The 16562-nt window shown below is 41.5% G+C and overlaps 1 protein-coding gene across 1 annotated transcript in view; it reads right to left on the reverse strand.

The window, feature by feature from the left end:
* Window positions 1-14325, reverse strand: part of ATXN10 (ataxin 10) — a gene marked incomplete at its 5' end in the record, with an annotated part of 91732 nt that extends 77407 nt beyond the window's left edge. The window contains 3 exons of the mRNA XM_079303104.1: window positions 6493-6575; window positions 7984-8175; window positions 14225-14325. Coding sequence (XP_079159230.1) covers window positions 6493-6575; window positions 7984-8175; window positions 14225-14325 — 376 coding nt within the window. The remainder of the gene's footprint in view (window positions 1-6492; window positions 6576-7983; window positions 8176-14224) is intronic.
* Between the last annotated feature and the right edge of the window lie 2237 nt (window positions 14326-16562).

Here is a 16562-nt window from a genome sequence, read left to right on the forward strand (position 1 = left end):
AACTTTTTAGAACCATGAAGGTACCCAATGTAGCTGCTGGAAATTTATTTCCTCTTGCCATTTATTTTTTGGGATCTCTCCTAAAAAAATGCCAACATGATTTTCTAGTACTACATGAGCACCTACAGCTTATATTCCGTGGCTTTTGAAACCCAACATGTCTTCACCTCCAAAAGCTTGCAAAGAAATAAAGTATCCCTCTTTGAACAGCCACATGATGCTCTCCTGTAGACCTCAGGGAAACATTTGTCTTTTTACTTCATTCAAGATTAAATGTTTGCTTGCCACTTGGCCTTTGCAAGAAACAATCTCTGGAAGCTACAGATAGGCCTAGGTCCCTTGCATCTAATTTTTGAAGCACATGGACACCCCTGTGCTTTAAAAAATTTTGTTTTAGTGTATATGAAGGAATGATATTTTTATTTATACAGAGTTCTGAATTCAAAGGTTACTCATTACTATCTCTTCTGCAGAGTGTTTCTTTTCCACATTGATAGATTAAAAACACTTCCCAAGGCACTTTCTTCCTAGACCATGAGCAACCCATAAAGCACAAATAGGTCAAGAGCAACTGGGTTTTCATTAAGTGAAAGAAAAATGTGCATGAAAACTGATCAGGTCCAGAACAGCTGAAGTAGTTCAACAACACTGACTGAGGCTGAACCCATTGTACTATTAACGGTCCTGGTAGACAGAGGAGAGAGGAAAAAAAAGGTGGCAGAAAAGCAGACAGAAAAAAGGAGGATAAAGGAAAAAGGAGAGAGGAGAAAAACAGGAGAGAGAAAAAAAAGTAGACAGAGGAAAAAGAAAAAAAAAGAGAAAAAAGAAGAGACAAAAATGAAGAGAAAAATAGAGAAAAAGGGAGAGAGGGAAGAGAGAGAAAAAAAAGGGGGGGAGAAGAAAAAAGGCTCAATTATTTTTTTTTATAGCTCACTTATAAGAACATGGCACTTGTAGTACTTGAAAAATGCTTAAAATAAGGTATCACATATTTTCCCCACACATCCTCCCTCACAAAAGGAAGCATGAACAGGTGTTACAATATTCATGTTACTGAACATCCTACCAGAAAATGCTCAAGTTACTATAAGGGAAGTATTAAAAAAATTACATAGAGTCATCTTTCATCACTGTTTTTAAAGGAATGCTGTAAGTTCTGTTCTGAAGAGAGTATATGTAGCTGTTTAACTACACCTAAACACTTAGCAGAAAATTGGAAGAAAGTTCAAATTCCTGTCTGTGGATTCAAGCTACAATCCACTACAATTTAACCAAAGTTTCTGGACTTCATAGAATTATGAGCAGAGAACACCCCAAACCTTGCTCTACCAGGCAGCACACCTGGGCACAGGCTTTGACTGAGATCCCCAGAAGTGGCTGTGACATGAACCCAGGCTCTTAACATTCTGTACCAAAAAAATTCTGTACGAGCAACAGGGTGGCAGCAGGACCAGGGCAGTGACTGGCATACTGCCGAGGCACCTCCAATCCTCTGTTCAGTTCTCAGCCTTTACCTAAAAAAGTAAAGACACTGAAGGGCTAGGAACATGTCCAGGGAAGGGAATGAAGCTGGGGGAAAGTCTGGAGCACAAGTCCAATAAGGAGCAGCTGAGACAGCTGGAGGGGCTCAGCCTGGAGAAAAGGAGGCTCAGGGGGACCTTCTGGCTCTCCACAACTTCCTGACATGACGGGACAGCCAGGGGGGGTGGGCTCTGCTCCCAGGGAATAAGTGAGAGGATGAGAGAAAATGGCCTCAAACTGTGCCAGGGGAGGTTCAGGTACGATATCAGGAGGAACTTCCTTATGGAAAATGTTGTCAGGGACTGGCAGGGACAGCCCAAAGAGGTGATGGAGCCCCATGCCTGGAGGTGTCCAAGGAATAGCTGGACATGGCACTCAGTGCTCTGGTCTGGGTGACAAGGTGGGGATCAGTCACAGGCCAGACATGGTGGTCTTGGAGGTCTTTTTTCAACCCCAGTCACTTCATGATTCTCAAGTTAACACATTTTATGTAGCTCTTTGGGTTGTTAAAACCCCTAAAAACTATGGAGGTCTGGCATCAGCACAGCAATAACAATACCTGTGCCAGTTGGTTTAAAGCAAGGTCAGTATCACCAGCAGCCTGGACATGAGGAATACTGGTGGGATGCTTGGAGCACCTCTCAGGCAAGCACTGCAGCTGAGACTCCAGCTCTGCTCAGAGAGGACAATTACCTCGTTTGGAGAACTCACATAAGTTGTCTCACGCAGGGCAGCTATGAGGCATTCATTGCCTTTTCACCTGAGAGGACAGAAATGTATTTTGGCAGGACAGAACTGTACTTTGGCAGATAAATAATTTTTAAGCAATTATATTGGAATTCAAAGAGCATTCTTCAGCATCAGCAGTATTTTGAAGTGGTGAAAGGTCTGAGAAGATGTGTTTACAAACAAAAACATTAAAGATCCTACTGTCCAAGCTGAGGTGGGAATCAATGAAAGGATCAGATGGTATGCTGCCTACAGCAGCCACAAAACAGGCATGTCCTTGCTTGAAATTTATCAAGGAGACAGAAATCTATCCTTCAGACTTTTTCCAGATTTTGGAGAGGGATCTTAAATCCAGCTCTCACATTATGCAACCTAAAGATCCACCATCTTGACAAATCTCAATGTACCTTCACAAAGACCTGCTGGATTCCACTGGAAAGCTTAAGATTTGCCATAAGAAAAAGGAAAAAAAAAACCAAACAAACTTAACCCCACAACCAAAGACACATGCTGTGAAGGGAAGGAGATTTTCTACATGGGCTTCTGACAAGGATATTTCCTATGTCTGCTGCAATCCCAAACATACTGAACTACTTCTGATCTCTTAAGAGATGTGGGTCTGCTTTAAGTTCAGTTAAAGTTCATCTGGCAGCTTCATCAGCTGCTTCTCTGGCAACTGTTCTTGGTCTTCATACCCACAGCAGAAAAAAAGGCTGTTAGGATGAGACTCCTCTAATTAAAAAAAAAAAACAAAAAAAAACCAAAAAAAAAACCCCCAAAAAAAACCAAAAAAAAAAAAAACCCACCTAAAACAAAAGGGATGTGGAGAGGACACTTCAGAAATTCCATAAAATATATATCCTGCAGGGAATTTTTTCCTTCAGATAAAAAAAACTTAGTATCTTATTATCTATTTGTTGGAAGACTGTGGTCTCAAATCAGTTACGAAACATAAGAGATCTTATTGCATGTAGTGTTTCTGCAGGAGCAGGTACAGTTTCTACGCCTTCAATCCTCATCCAAATTAATTCTGAACTGGGCAAAGGGGGCAGCATTTATCATCTTGTCTGTCTTCCCACCAGGAATATTCAAGTTCTGTTGGCTTCCTCATGCAACTCCTCAAAGAAGGTTCCCTTCTCCAAGGAGTACAAAACACATATTGCTCAAGACAGATTAATTGTAAGAAAGATTAGTTTTAAGAATGTCTTTGATTACTACAGATGTGCTATGTAAGCAATTACAGGAAATAAAACTAGGCTGTGGCATTCAACTCAAAGTAAATGGGAAGTAGGCAAGGAGGAAGAGTGGGGACAAACATCTAACTGTAACGATACCATAAAAGAAATGACTAAAAATGTTACTGTTTTTTAAATGCAAGTATCAAAAAGAAAGAAGACTCTTATTACAGCTGGCTTGTTTGTGGGATTGGATTTAATCTCTGAATGCTGTATGCATGAATTAACTATTTTTCAACCTACATGAAGTTTCAAACAACTATTTCAGGATAGACATTCTATCTCACCTTCAAGGATTCTGGCCCATTGCCTCACTGGTATATCATGCACTCAAAACATTAACTTTTTCCATAGCTGGGTAGGACAAGTATTACAAACATACAGAAATTTATCAAGCTTTTTAAAGCATTGAAAAAAAAAAAATATGTACAGTGAAAACATGCAGTAGAGTTGTTTCAGTAGATATACTGAATTGAGGAGCCCAATTAACCATGCATATAACTCCTGGGCAACCATTTTTAAAGTATTACTCCTAGCAGAGAAGATGCAAAGGAGTCTGGATTTATTTGAATAAATATTAGCAACAATTTTTAGTCATACCACTTTGTACAACATCACCTTTTTTATTTCTTTGATCATGTCCTCTCCCTTAACCATCACACGGGTCACAGCAGTGGCCAAAGAACACATACTTTTATTTAATTTCTTGTTTTATCCATTTGAAATTGTACTACACTGAACTTTCTAACAAAAATTATCACACCACTCACTTACTAGCCTTTACAGCTACTACTGGATTAGAGTGCAAACCTGCCATAGATCGGGTTAAATGAATATTTCAGTCTGCAGAAAGAATTTTCGATCTCATCTTTATAAATGTGGCAATGTTGGAACTTCAAGTTTATTTAGCCTACAATGATTTGTTCTGGGAATTTTTCACAGGAACATGATCTGAAACACCATTTAGTACTGTTCACCCTGCAGTACAGCCTTACCACCTCCTCCTTGTACTTCGTTGCTATGGAAGCTACATGAAGGTATTTTAAAAACCTTAAGAATTTACACAGGCACCAAGAGGGATCATCCAATCCAACCCAAGAGGAAGGAAATGAGACACACCCAAATGAACAACTTGAAATACTTAACTTAACACCTAATTATCTGCAAGAACAAAATACACATGCTACTCAAGCCCTGTGACCTGATTTCCTACATGAAACATGAGGAGAATCATGAAACAGAATTACAGATAATAAACACAGTACCATTTACTAATTTCATGGGTCTCTTTCATTTTGACAATACTAAGTCCAATTTAGCAATTTGCTTTGTTACGACTAATAATCCACAGTGAAATGTAACTGTTAACTTCTGAGGTAAACCCTGCAGAAGGAATCAGTGCTCTAGGCACTACATTAATTTCCACTTGGAATAAAAAATCCACTTAGAAAAAAAATCACTCAGCAAGGAATTAGCAACATTTGCTTGTCTACAATTTTTGTTTTATTGTACTCCAAGGAGATCAATGCTACTTACAGCATTAAATGAACCTCCTATCCTAGGTCAATACAGCAAATCTTAGTGATAACTCAGATGCATTTACTGAAAGGCTATGCAGACTAACAGTTACAAAACAACTTTTACTGAAATCCTGTTAAAAACTGTCTTGTCAATGCCACCCTTATAGGAAATGTCGACAAACAGAGATTTTACACTGTCCTCTGACTAAGAAAAAGTGCCTGATGTAGATAATCAAATTACTGGGTTGGACAGAAACAACATTTTGGCTCCCATCACTTTTCCTTTTATCTTGCTGGTCTGCAAAGCAGTTCACAACTGTGGGGCAGGATGCTCTTGCCCTCTATGACCTTTTCCAGTCCTTCCTGTACCATAGCCTGAAAGCCACTCCTGTGCACCATCAATTCCTCCTCTTTAGGGCCACTGAGCAAGCCCTTTTTGCCACCCACAGAGGTTATAGTTCAACTCCTCCCACACTGAAGGGCTGTGCTGGCATCACCGACCCTTCCCTGGCAGCAGGATTTGACCAACAGGCCCAGGGGTGAATCTGGCTTAAGCATAATACCCTCGTGCCCACAGGGCTTCATTTTGAGCCAAACACATCAGCAAAAAGGAAACCCAGTCTGGACTTCATTGCTCCCTCACAGCTTCATAAAGCTGTTTGAGGGTAAGGTACCATATGACAGCTGTTTCACCTGCTTTCACAGAACAACAGAAAAGCAGCAGCAGAAATGCAGTAAAAAACCTCATCTGAGGAACAGGAGTGAAAAGAAATAAAGAAAACAAACAAGCTTTACTTTCTGCAACCACAAACAGTCACAACTGGAGTCCAAAATATAATGCTTCACATGCACACACCGAGAAAAACAGACTGTGAGGAGAAAAACTGAAAACTAAAATATCCAGTAAAATGAGTAGCAATAACCACCACTAGGGAGGAAGGGTAACATAGTCACATTTTCTCTTCACTGAGTTGAAATAAAAAACTCATCTGCTAAGGAAATGTGAACACTACTCAAATCAGTACTTAACTCTTGGCAGGTATCACCCTGACTGGCCAGCGACCATGGTACCCAAATAAAAATTAAAAATAATTTTTAAGAAGTCACAGTCAAATTTACTTGCTGGAATCAGATAAATTATTTTAAGTATAAACAAATAAAAAGACAGTAAAACAGCAGAATGTATTTTGAATAGTGGTACTACATGAACTTTTCCTTTTATAAAACCAAATATCCTGCTTCATATTAAAATTTCCACATATCTTTCCTTTAGCGATCTATAAGGAACAGATCAGTGAAAATATAGCTGAACTAGACTTGAGGTTGAGACCTTTTTCAAGCAGTCAAAGAGAGGGCCAATTCTTGACTGCAATTCAAGAAAGAATTAAGCTTATTTATAAAACAAATACATCAGTAAAGTGACATTATACCACTCATGCAAAGAAGTATAGTGCAGGCTTTACATTTAACAAAATCCCCAGCCTTACCAGTCAGTAACAATTCTTCTTTGATTTGTATTCCATGAAGCAACTTTATCAAATGGACAGATGTAGAGATGAGACCCAAGTTCCTATTATTAAATTGAGAAAAAATCAATAATTTACACCCAAAAAATTTAAAAGGCTTTTCACAAAAGTTAACAGGAAATCTTTAGGAAAAATATTTTCTCCTACATTACTGCCTGCTTATCAGTAGTCACACCACTACATCAGAAGCAAATCAAAGGGGTTTACTGCATCATCCTGCATTTTATCAATTTTGGGCACAGAACCTCTAGAGCTAAGTACCTTTTCCTCCATTTTTGCTATTCTTCCTATCAGACATTAAACTTTAGCCAATTATTCATATAATTTCAACTGCTTTAGTTGTGTAAAAACTTTGCTTTGTCTGGAGGTCAAGCATCCAGAACAAGAATCATGCATGTTACTTCATAATTAACTTGGAAGATTTTCAACGACAACAAAGGAGTTAGTGACAGCTACCAAAAAACAACAGGGCCAGCTCAAAGGGAAACATACACAGCTCTCAGAGAGAAGCATAAAGAACAAGTAATCATTTATCCTTTCTCCAGTGAGGAGTAATCATAGGTAGACTCTCTGAATGATTTGCATTGCAATTTCTCTGGCATTAATAGAATTCTGCCCCAGCGGAGAAAGTAAGACTTGATCCCATGTCAAAATTACATTTAGTCCAATAATCGAATTTGAAAAGACCAAGAAGCCAATTTTTAAGACTATAGTCCCCAGTAATTCTTTGATATAACCAACTCAGGGTTAACAAACTCAGGGGGTTCTTCGGTTGGTTGGTTGGTTTGGGGTTCTTGTGGGGCATCTGGGCAAGAAGGGTGTTTATTGCTATTTTGCTAGGTTTTTTAAAAATATCAACCAGATTGTCAGGTAACTACAGCTGGTTGTATCACAAGCATCCCTCAATGTTGCAACAGACACAGGCAAAGAACAGAGAGGCTAAATAACTTAAGAAACCAGATAGACTTAATATCCTTTAAGCTCAGCTTGCCTGTATATATGCACCAGGATTAATATGCACAGTTCTACATGCTGTGTTTTGCTAGGAAAGCCAGACAGATCTAAATGAACTTTAAAATACAGAGTAATCCTGTAACTGATTATTAAGACCATTTACTTATTCATTTTGTCATTAAAAAAATCAAAGAAAGAGGAAAAAAAGGATAGTTCTACAGTCAGGCTTCCAACAGGCTTATATGATTTGTGTAAATCAACTTGTATTGTGGACCTAAACACTTTGTTCTATTACTGAGCAGGGCCCCAAACTGGCCTACAAACAGGTCAGCTATTTTTGTTTCTAGCATATTTGAATTCAAGTTATTGTATCAAGCAGGAAATGCCAGTTAATAAATCAACTAACACAGCAGTGTAAAATAAGAATCTCTTTTATAAAACCACACAAATACCAGAGGGTCGTACTTGGGAATGGGCTAAAAAGGATCATAACTGTACCTCATGACATGTTGATTCTTGGCACACTCAACACAGGCATTCCTCAGACATCTGAAGCACTCTGCTATGAGCAGCAGGCGGGTGTCCAGATCTGCCAGTCCACAGGAGTCCTTACAGGTCTGCTCAATGGCACTTGAGGTGCTTGTCAGGATTTCCAGGACATTCCGAAACACACTTTCTTCTGCTGTTTCTCTGAAACACATGTAGTTGTGGTGAAGAAAAAATATAAATGCACTCCTACCAAAAAGCCTATGACATTGACATTATTGTAAACCCAAAGATGTTTCTTTAGCAATCTTTAGCTATTCAGAGTATTTAACTACCCACAGTCTTTCAAGTAGAAAGAACAAAAATCTTCCCATCAGCTTTTTTAGAAAAGGGGCTGTAGGAGAGCTGTGTTGCCTTAGTATTCCTCCTGACTTTACAACAGCTCTTTTGAATTTTACTAAAAAGAAAAAAAATTCTCTCTAATACATATAGCTGGCAGATTTATACATGCCACTGCATGCTGCTTTAAGAGAAATTGCTTTAGTTAATGAACATAGTTTACATGTCTAGCATTAGATGTTTCAGAAGCATAAGGTATCAGAAGCTCCACCCTGCTGCAGATTTCCTCAGAGGGACAAAGGTCATGAAGAAAGCTGGTGGCTGCACAAGCACCATTCTGAAATGTGTGAATCACAGTCAAGGGAAAAAGCCAACTCTGTTCCACCTCAGCACATAACCATCCAACACAGAAGGTACCAGGCCACTTCCTGGAGCACCCAGACCAAGGAAAACAGCACTACCAAACCACAAGCACATGCAGAAATCCGTATAACTGGATGACAGCTGATGCTGCTGCTCCATGGGATGGCTCCTGGGATGGACACACACATCTACAGATGATTTGTCACACAGAGGTAAACAACATTTCCAAACTACAGCTATTTGTCTACTCTATGCCCTGATTTTATGTCCACAAAAGAGATGAGGACAACATTTGCCATATGTTGCTAACTCAGTTCTGATACCACATGCTGGTGGAGAAAAGCCACACCAGAGAGTGTTTATGGCCTTGCTACAGGGAAGTTCAATAAATCTGCTCATCCAATACTTCTGACCGGGATCAGGAAAAGGAAATCCAGATGCAGCCTCCTTGAACCTTAAATAGGCTTGTCAGGATCAAATAGAAAAAAGTAAGATGAGAGACAATATAAAGTAGCATTAAATAAAGTGTACACACAGAAAACTTTTCCTAAAGGAGAATTAAAAAAGCTCTTGATCAAACACTACAGGGTGATATAATATTACCTGCATTCTGCTGCTCACTCAAATGCCTACACAAATTCTACCTTCTCTTTCATAAATGATCATGCCCATAAATCAAACCCTGGAACCACCAAGACTGGAAAAGACCTTTAAGATCATCAAGTTCAACATTAACCAAACACTGACAATCCACCTTGTCCCTAAGCATACCCTTAGACATATCTGGAGATACTATTTCCTACCTCTGCTCCTGCCATGTTTTCTTTCCTAGACTAAACAAAACTCTTAGTCTTTACTCACACTTCACATTTTCTAAGTCCCTTAAAAGATTTGTTTTCTCCAACAGTGACACTTTTTTACTAGGTTACATCTTACTGACAGTACAGTGCCTCCAATGTTGAGGTCTGTTAAGGTGTGGAGGAAACTTAAAAAGAAGGGGCAGTGCTGTAGGAACTACAACAATGTATACAACTATCACTGAATTATACAACATTAGGTTTCAGATCTCCAGGAAGCAAGTACTTCATTCTGCAACCTTAATCAAATATATTGATTAAGATCAATATATTTATACATTCTCCATGTACACTGAAACATTAAAAAACCCACCACTGCATCACTGAGAATTACAGGGGAGAAGCTACATTTTACAGTGGTGCAATACTAAAGAGAAAATACCAAAGAGGCATAAAAAACAAAGACCAAAAGCAGAGCTGGCCCTCAGTCATAAAGAAAACAGCTGAGCCTACATAACCAGAAAGAAAGTTTGGAATTTGGTTTTGATTTCAAGACTGAAGAAAATATATTCATGGAACTTGAACCTTCAACTTACAAGAAGCAGTGCAGCTCCTGCCACTTCATGATGTGCCAAGAGAAGACTCAGTGGCTGATGTACCACAGCCCCATGGGAAATGCACCAGACACAAGTTTTCCTAAAAGAAGAGCTATGGCCTGGTAAGGTAGCCCCCAGCCAGGGAGTGCTGCATTTAGCAGAACTATTAGCAGTTCTGATTCCTTCAACTCTGACATTACTCTGAAATGGGAGCGGCGCTCACCCACTGCAGTTTCCTTCATATCAGCCAATGCCTTTTGTTGGATTATTCCATGAAACCAGTCATTTCCTAACCCATGCAAAATACACAAAACAGAGGTCAGTCAAGACATACTACTGTACAACATTCACTTATTTAAATTGGTAAAAGAGAAATGAAAGAAGCCAGAAGAACTTTTGTGCACATTTTTGTGACTCCACAGGTAAAAGGACACCTTACAGTTATTCTTCTGCTGGAAAAGCTCCATTCTCCTGGCAGAGCTATGTAGCAGAACAGAACTTTCAGTCAGACACTGGAACAGAAGCATGCTGAGCTGCTGTGACAATTCTTTTAAAATTATACTGAAAGTAGAAAAAAACCAAAAACCTAAGAGTGCAGACATTTCCAGTAAAATACGAAGATGAAAACCTTGTGAGTCCTAATGGAGCAAGCGTGAGGTACACAAGAAAGTATCTGTTCTTGTGTAAATGTGGAAGGAGACGTTGATTTTTTTACATCATTGAGGAGAGACAAAACTCCAAATCCGCCTCTTGTACACTATGAAAGAAAACCCAGACAGACCAAGCCAGACCATTCCAGCAGAAATCAAATCTCAAAGCCTAAGTGAGCAAGCGAAAGGTATTCTGAATGAAGATGGACTGACTTAAATGTTGTTTGATAAAGCAGATTCTTTTCCGAGAAAATTTACATGTGAGTCTTGTACCTAAGCATTCAAAGAGCACTGCAATTTGTGTGTGTACTACAAAGGAATTTTAATGAAAACTATCCTTCTGAATAAAAAAATCCTCAAATTAGCAAGAACGGCAGGAAAATATTTAGCTGATATTAAGAAACCAGCCAAGACTGACTTCAGGAAACTGCTCCACAGCAATGCTTACTAACAGTTTTTTAAAAATAATCATTTTCCAGCAGTACAACAAATATTCATATACAAAGCAGCAGCTATAAGTATTAAAAACATATTTTTGAAATGGAAAGTATTTTCCTTCCATAATATTTTCCCTAATTTTTAATCTATAGAACTGCCAAAGAGCCTCCTAAATTTAGATTAAAATAATACCTTGCATTGTAAACATGCCTTGAAATCCATCCAGAACTGCTTTGTGGATATTCCACAAACTTCTATTTCCTGTGTCTGGTTGACTAACACAGCAGCTCCACAATTTGCTATTGCTACCTGTCCTTCATCTCCACATCAAGTTCAGCAGGAATACAAAAGGAAGCAGAGGCAAAGGGTACAGCAGCCCAGCTCTTGGACAAGGAGGACATGTTCCTTGTTAAGTCAAAACAAAGAGTCAGAATTCCTGTACCCATGCCAAAAGGAAGATTACTGTCACTCCTTGTCAGACCTGTTTGATTGTTAAAAGCAGAAACTACAAGATAGCACTCTAGTGAACACAGTGTTAAAAACAGTAAGGAAACAGTGTTCAAAAGCCCAGGGTCCAAAAAAACCATGAAACTAGTTATGAACTATGTGAAAAAATCCACGAATTTACAATTCTGTATTTCCACTCTAACTTTTAGGTACTTGCACAACTCCATCCCTGTAAGCAGAGTTCCTAAAAAGCCTTTGAAGTACTTATCCTCACAACATTCCAAGGAACAAAATAAAACCATTTTCTCGCTTTTGTAGCTTAGTAAAGAAAGCATAAAGAAATCAACTAAAAGCATTGGAAGCCTCAAGTAAATCATACAGCCAAAGGCAACTCTCCCAAATTCCACATCACAGTCTCATAGTAGGGGCATTGTTGCCTCACTTTATTTCCTTCTGAGTTGCAAAATAACAGAACTCACATTTTTAATGTATTTTGTTTCCATGAAACTGAACAGTGCTGTGATAACAAAAGAACTGTCACTAAATATCACACCTTCAAAGCAAACCATCCATTGGGTTGTCTTCGTGATTGAACAGCATCAAGAACAAGATTTGCCAGAGTTGGCAAATTTTCTGCCAGAGCTGCTCCTAGATCCATTCTGACACATCCTGTGGGATGTAAGGTAATGCTACAGCTTGGTCCTTCTGGAAGGACAACTGCAGTGTCTCTCTTTCAGCCCACCTGTACCCACAAAACTTGGCAGTTTTGGGAAATACCTGCTCTTCTTTCAAACACAGTGGCAGAGGTTTCGGGGAGCAAGACAGAGAAAGCATCAGTCCATAAGCCCAAAATTTGTACAGGTCCTCCCTTCTTTCCAGAGAAGCTGAGACGAACACCAGAACAAAGTCGCCTAGGCCTCCTGCACCCATGGAGATCACAAAAAAATATTTGTGAGTATATCATCCCCCCTTGCCCCCTGACTTTTAAAAACCATATTGGGAATTTAAACAATCAAAACAAAACACCAGCAGGATTTTACACCAAGCTTAAGTCTGTTTTTTTCATTCTCAGGTGTCAAGACCTTCAATCAATCACTGCTAGAAGTGAGCACAAGCTTCCTACTGCGCTGTGCCTTCTCCCTTCTTCCAGGAGAGCAAAACTCTAAGCCCAGTCTCCCAGCTGAACCTCTGCAAGCCCAGCTTCTGCCAAAGCCAACAGTGCTGTGTGGTATTCCAGAGGTCTCCCTGACCTTACAGGCACTGCACCATATCAGCCCTATTTCTCCATCAGCCCCATTCTGTCTTTACTCATCTTAAACCTACTGAGGAGCATCTAACCTTTCCTGCATGAAGCCAGTGCAGCCCACCCTGCCACACAGTGCATGCTCTCTGTCCCTAAGGCCCACAGTCACCTCCCTCATCCAAAGCTTTGGCTTCACATGAGACTGTCACCCAGCAGGGCCTCACACAGGCACATCTCACCCACTTCTGCTACTCCCACAGCTACATCCCACCTAAGGTGTCTGCCCAGAAATGCACCACAAGCCCCAGAAGTGGCACGTGCAAATCCCATGAGGTTCAACAAGACCAAGTGCTGATGCTGCAACCAGGTCAGGAAAACCCCCCTAGATCAGCCCAGGCTGGGGATGAGCAGATGGAGCATCCCTGGGAGAAGGACTTGGAAATGCTGGAGAATGAGAACTGGACATGCCCTGGCCATGTGCACTGGGACTCTGAAGGCCCCTGTGCTGGGCTGAGCCCCCAGCGTGCGCAGCAGGGGAGGGGGGTTCTGCTCCTCTGCCCTGCTCAGATGAGACCCCACCTGCAGAGCTGCCTCCAGCCCTGGGATCCCAGCACATGGAGTGAGTCCAGAGAAGGCACCAAGGTGATCAGAGGGATGGGGCAACTCTGTTATTACGAAAGGCTGAGAGACTTGGGAGTGCTCAGCAAGGAGAAGAGCAGCTCTGCCCTGACCTATCTGATGCTTTCCAGGACCTGAAGGGAACCTACAAGAAGACTGAGATTATTTACATGGACCTGAAGTGACAGAACAAGGGGGAATGGCTTCAGCCTGACAGAGTTGGTTTAGATTGCATGTTAGGAAGAAAATTTTCCCTGTGAGGTTGGTGAGGCACGGGCAGAGGTTACCCAGAGAAGCTGCGGCTGCCCCTGGATCCCTGGAAGCGTTCAAGGCAGGCTGGATGGTGCTTGGAGCAACCTGGGATAGTAGAAGGTATCCTTGCCCATAGAAAGGGTGGGATGGGATGAGCTTTAGTGTCCCTCCAACCCAAGCCATTCTGTATCTCCAGGATATTTTATGTCACCCACGACTAGAGACAAACACGTTTCCCCCGCGCTACGGGCACACGGACTGAGCACACCGCAGCTCCTCACGGACCCCCGGGGGCAGGACAGAAGAAGGGACAGATCGCCTCCCGGCACGCTCCCCCACAGGAGAAGCTGGGGGTGCAGAACCTCTCCAGAAGGGACCTGATCCATATGGGAATACTGCGAGCCCCTTTTCCGGCCCGTAGCCGACTCCACGATGGGCAGGACCGCGCTGGGAGCCGAGGCGAGTCCTGCCCGACATCCACCGGCACCGCCGCTCCCTGCTCCCCGCTACCTGGGCTGCGCCTCCCGGAACAGAGCCGACAGCGCCCGCAGGCTCTCCAGGCGGGCCGCGGGCAGCGCTACTGCTGATGCTGCTGCTGCTGCCGCCGCCATCGCCATCACCATCGCCCGCCCCCGGCCTCGCTCCCGCTCCGCCCCCGCGCGCGGAAATGGCGGCGGCGCCGGGCGGGACGGGCTGCGCGGCACCGCCCCGAGAAGGCCGCGCCTGCCTCAGGGGCGGGCTGCCTTTCCGGGTCCTTTTCCTCTCCAATCCCGCGCCTTTCTCTCCTTTTTCTCCTGCTCTCCCTCCTTTTCCCCGTTGGAAGCTCATCGCGGCGCTGGCTCCTATGACCCCGCTGCTGCTGCGCGTCCCGCACCTCTCCGTGTGTGTTCTTGGAGATACGTGTATCTAAACAAATGTTAATATAAAAATACATAAAGTGCGGGAATCATTAGTTCATGCTTAATATCCTAAGGATCTCCCAGCCTGTGGCAGGGGTGTGGACCTAGACGATTGCTAAAGTCCTTCCCTGCGCAAGCCCTTCTGTGAATAAATATTACATTGTTTCAGGTTTTAAAATATTTTTAACTAAATATTACGTTTTTAGGTGTTTTTGGTTGGTTGGTTGGTTGGTTGGTTGGTTTTTTGGGGTTTTTTTAATATCGTCTAGCATTTTCTAAACATGTATGAAAAGTTAATGTATTATAATGTGTATACTGACTGTGTTTCTTTTTTACTGGGGGCAACTTCCATCAGAAGATAAAATTGGGCTCTGGGAAAAGCTACTTTACGGTAAAGAAGCAAATCCTGTGGCATAAATATTTTATATATTTCCGGCATAAATACTAGTTTTCTGACTCTTATTTTGGGCCTGTGTTACATTAAGCATGACTTAGCCCACACAGCTTTGAAGCTGTAGACCAAAAGCCTTTTTTTTTTTGTTCTGTTATTTAATAGGATCTAGTGAAATTGATCGATGCACTTGGAAAAATGCTTTGCATTAGGCTCTGTTGCTAAATCTGTGGAGCATACCCGGCCAGCATGCCCTCTGTTTCCTGCTTACACTGGGCAAATTGCAGGCACTCCTTGCCTTGCCAAGGAATTCTGAACACCTGCATTACGATGAGGAAGAGCAGATCTGAGAGGAGGTAGCACCATCTTTTTAAACACTGAAGGTAAAACAGAATCCATATGAAATGAATACTGCAGACTGTCTCAAACCCAAGAATAACTATTGCAATCTGAAGCCAGCTATAAACAGAGTTTATTTGGCTTCAGGTGAGATGTTACACGTGTCTGAAGGCCATAAAAGAGCAGTTACATTTGATGTTGAGATTTATGTGTCACTCGTTTGTTATGTAATATCATAAATAAATTTAATTCTATATAAGAATGAAATCCCTCCATCTGGAAAAAAAGCCTGCAATGCCTCAGAGACGTTTAAAGCCCTTGCATTTTGTCCTGGAAACAAATGATGTCTTCTGAGAGGCAGACACAGATGAAATGCTGTCAGCTGCACAGTTGTCAGGCTCCGAGTCACTGCAGGGATTCTTGCCTCGTTTGTTAGATGCAGTCCAGTTTCTAGAGGCAGTGAGGAATTTTATGACTCATCTACCCTTCACAAAGGTTTTATTCCACATTGCATGGAGTGTTTCTGTTAGGATCAGCATTATCCTCATCATATTAGACAATGGCATGAGCATGTGGAAGGACACTACCTTTTCCTGGTCAGCTCAATCAAAGAGATGCTACTTAGGATATCTGGTACCCAAAGGTTCCCTGGTAGCCTGAGGAATTTCATGGTACATGAATTTCACCTCGTTCATGTACCAGTTGGTGTATAATGTGTAGAATTTAGAGTCGGGGTTTTGTCTGGTACAGAAGAAAGTGCAGCTGAATTGTGAAAGGATGGTCCTGAATTAAAGGAAGTTTTGTGTATGTTGTGTCATCCTGCAGTTCTTCCCATGCTACAAAGTACCAGGAAGAGGCCTCCTTCTGTTTAGAAATTTATTTTCATGGATAGAGAATGTCCCTGTTAAGAGTTAACACAAATTTGGATAAAACTAAACTTTTAAAAAGTCACTGATTTTTCTTCTTCTTGAGTGTCAGGTGATGTCCCATCCCTGGAAGTGTTCAAGGTCAGGTTGGACAGGGCTTAGATCAACCTGTTCTAGAGGAAGGTGCTCCTGCTGAAGGCAGGGGAGTGGAATGAGATGCTCTTTAAGTTCCCTGCCAACTCAAACCACTCCATGATTCTGTGATTTGGAGTAATATATAGTTTAACACCGCTGCAGGGGGAAAAAATGGTTACCACAGTTTAATTTCTGTAGAGAAGGACAGGGATGCACAA

The sequence above is a fragment of the Erithacus rubecula genome (genome assembly GCF_903797595.1).
Source record: "Erithacus rubecula genome assembly, chromosome: 4".
NCBI lineage: Eukaryota > Metazoa > Chordata > Aves > Passeriformes > Muscicapidae > Erithacus > Erithacus rubecula.